Consider the following 1,833-nt stretch of genomic DNA (forward strand, 5'->3'; position numbering starts at 1 on the left):
CATCTCTGTAGTATCATAAAAAAGTTTATTGATGTATCCAACAAAGTAGGGCAGCAGAGAAAGAACAATAGAAAAGCTAAGAGCAGTCAGCTTTATTCTTAAGGGACAGTGTAATTATTCACATCTCACGTTTTTCACCCTTTTGACTCTAGATCATCATCCGAAAAGTCTTTTCACATAAACTTTGATTTTTAAAAAATCTAATTTTGGGCTTTTATGCCTTTAATGGATAGGAAAGTTCAGAGAGACAGGAAGCAAAGAGAGGGGGAACAACATGCAGCACAGGGCCGTCCGATGTGGGACTTGAACTGGGGCCAGCTGCAGCGAGGACTATAGCCTCTTATACATGGGGCACCTGCTCAACCCACAATGCCACGGACCACCCCAACTTTGATTTTTTTTCTAATCAAGAAAATAAACGAAAAACATTTGAAGCTCATGGATTCAATTAAACACCACCAATTTGCTCTTTCCAAAGCTTTTTATTCTATAGAACTTTAGATCAGCAACAGACATAAACCGATACTGATTTTTAAAATGACACAGATCTTGATGACATTATTAGCTGTGTGATGTATCTGCTGTCTCGTATTCAGAACAAAGAGGAGAATGGGAGGCCTCAATATTTGCTTCTCAAATAACTTTATTCTCAACATCGTCTTCCTGCCATTACTACAAAACTGTACCTGTTTTATAATCTGTTCCTAAAAGAGTGGAAGTGATGGAGTAAATCTTTTAGTTCATGTATCAATGGTCACATCATATGTATACTTCATGAACCCAAGTGGGTACAAATTAAGTTTTGTTTGTTTCTTCATCATCGTAGCAACATGTGAGTAGATAATGATAAATTGACGTTATTGTACAGTTACATGAGAAAGCATCCCTTCTAAACACATTTTACAGGTTAGTGACATCAGATGTATTTACAGTTCTCAGTGAATCAAGTAGGAAAAAATAACATTTTGAGATCATTCACATTTTCCCACTACCTGGAGAGTGTTCATTGAAAGAATTCTGAATATGTTCTGAATATGAACTAGAACAGTTTGTATCTTTGTTTCACAGGTTTAATTCAACTCTCCAAATCAACACGTTAAATCACAGAGTGGAATCAGAAGAACTCAAATTTGCGATTTGCACAGACAAAAGAGTATTTAAATGAACACTCTTTGTCATTCCATCCCTTTTCTGTGCCCCAGTTGGTGTGGACACATTCCTCTGACCCTTCAGAGTTGTTTGGCTCTCCTCTATTCCAAGACGTAAAGTCGACTTTAGAGCCATCAGACCACAACCATGCGCCATTCCTCTGAGCATCAGTGAGTCCGATCCAGTTGACTCCCTGATCAGGATCAAAGTTTCTGATCAGGTGTTTGACAAAATCTTCTTCAACTTGACTGTGGATAGATACCAGGTTGCTTTCCTCTGATACACAGTGCAGCTCTGCATCAATCCAGGTCATCAGTGTGGCGATGTACTTGTAGCAGCGGCCGTTGAAGCTGTACCAGAACTGTGGACAGTTGTCACGTTTTAGGGCCAGTTCTTCCTCAGGTGAAGGGGATACAGCACCCGGAGCCAGACAAAGCAAGAAGAGGAACAGCTTCATGTTGACCTTTTCCGTATCTCTGTATGAAGATGTCTTGATGTATTGCTGGAATTAGTTTGCACTGGTGGATGTTCCCAGCAGTCCTGTTTGGAGACAGATGACAGGCTGATTCTTTTATATCCTTCAGAGAGGGCGTCTGCAGTGTCATGTGTAATCATTGGCCAAATCCTGTTCTATGCAACACCTCAGTATCTCAACATGAGCCAACAAACACCACTGTGCCTCTT

At 40.2% G+C, this 1,833-nt stretch overlaps 1 protein-coding gene across 1 annotated transcript; it reads right to left on the reverse strand.

Annotated features, from left to right (window-relative positions):
- Positions 1-1,114: 1,114 nt before the first annotated feature.
- LOC142368220 (ladderlectin-like) lies at positions 1,115-1,606 on the reverse strand. The gene has a single exon (XM_075450355.1). The coding sequence runs from the start codon at positions 1,604-1,606 to the stop codon at positions 1,115-1,117; it is 492 nt and encodes a 163-aa protein (XP_075306470.1).
- Between the last annotated feature and the right edge of the window lie 227 nt (positions 1,607-1,833).

This window comes from Odontesthes bonariensis, chromosome 18 (assembly GCF_027942865.1).
Source record: "Odontesthes bonariensis isolate fOdoBon6 chromosome 18, fOdoBon6.hap1, whole genome shotgun sequence".
In the NCBI taxonomy this organism is placed as follows: domain Eukaryota; kingdom Metazoa; phylum Chordata; class Actinopteri; order Atheriniformes; family Atherinopsidae; genus Odontesthes; species Odontesthes bonariensis.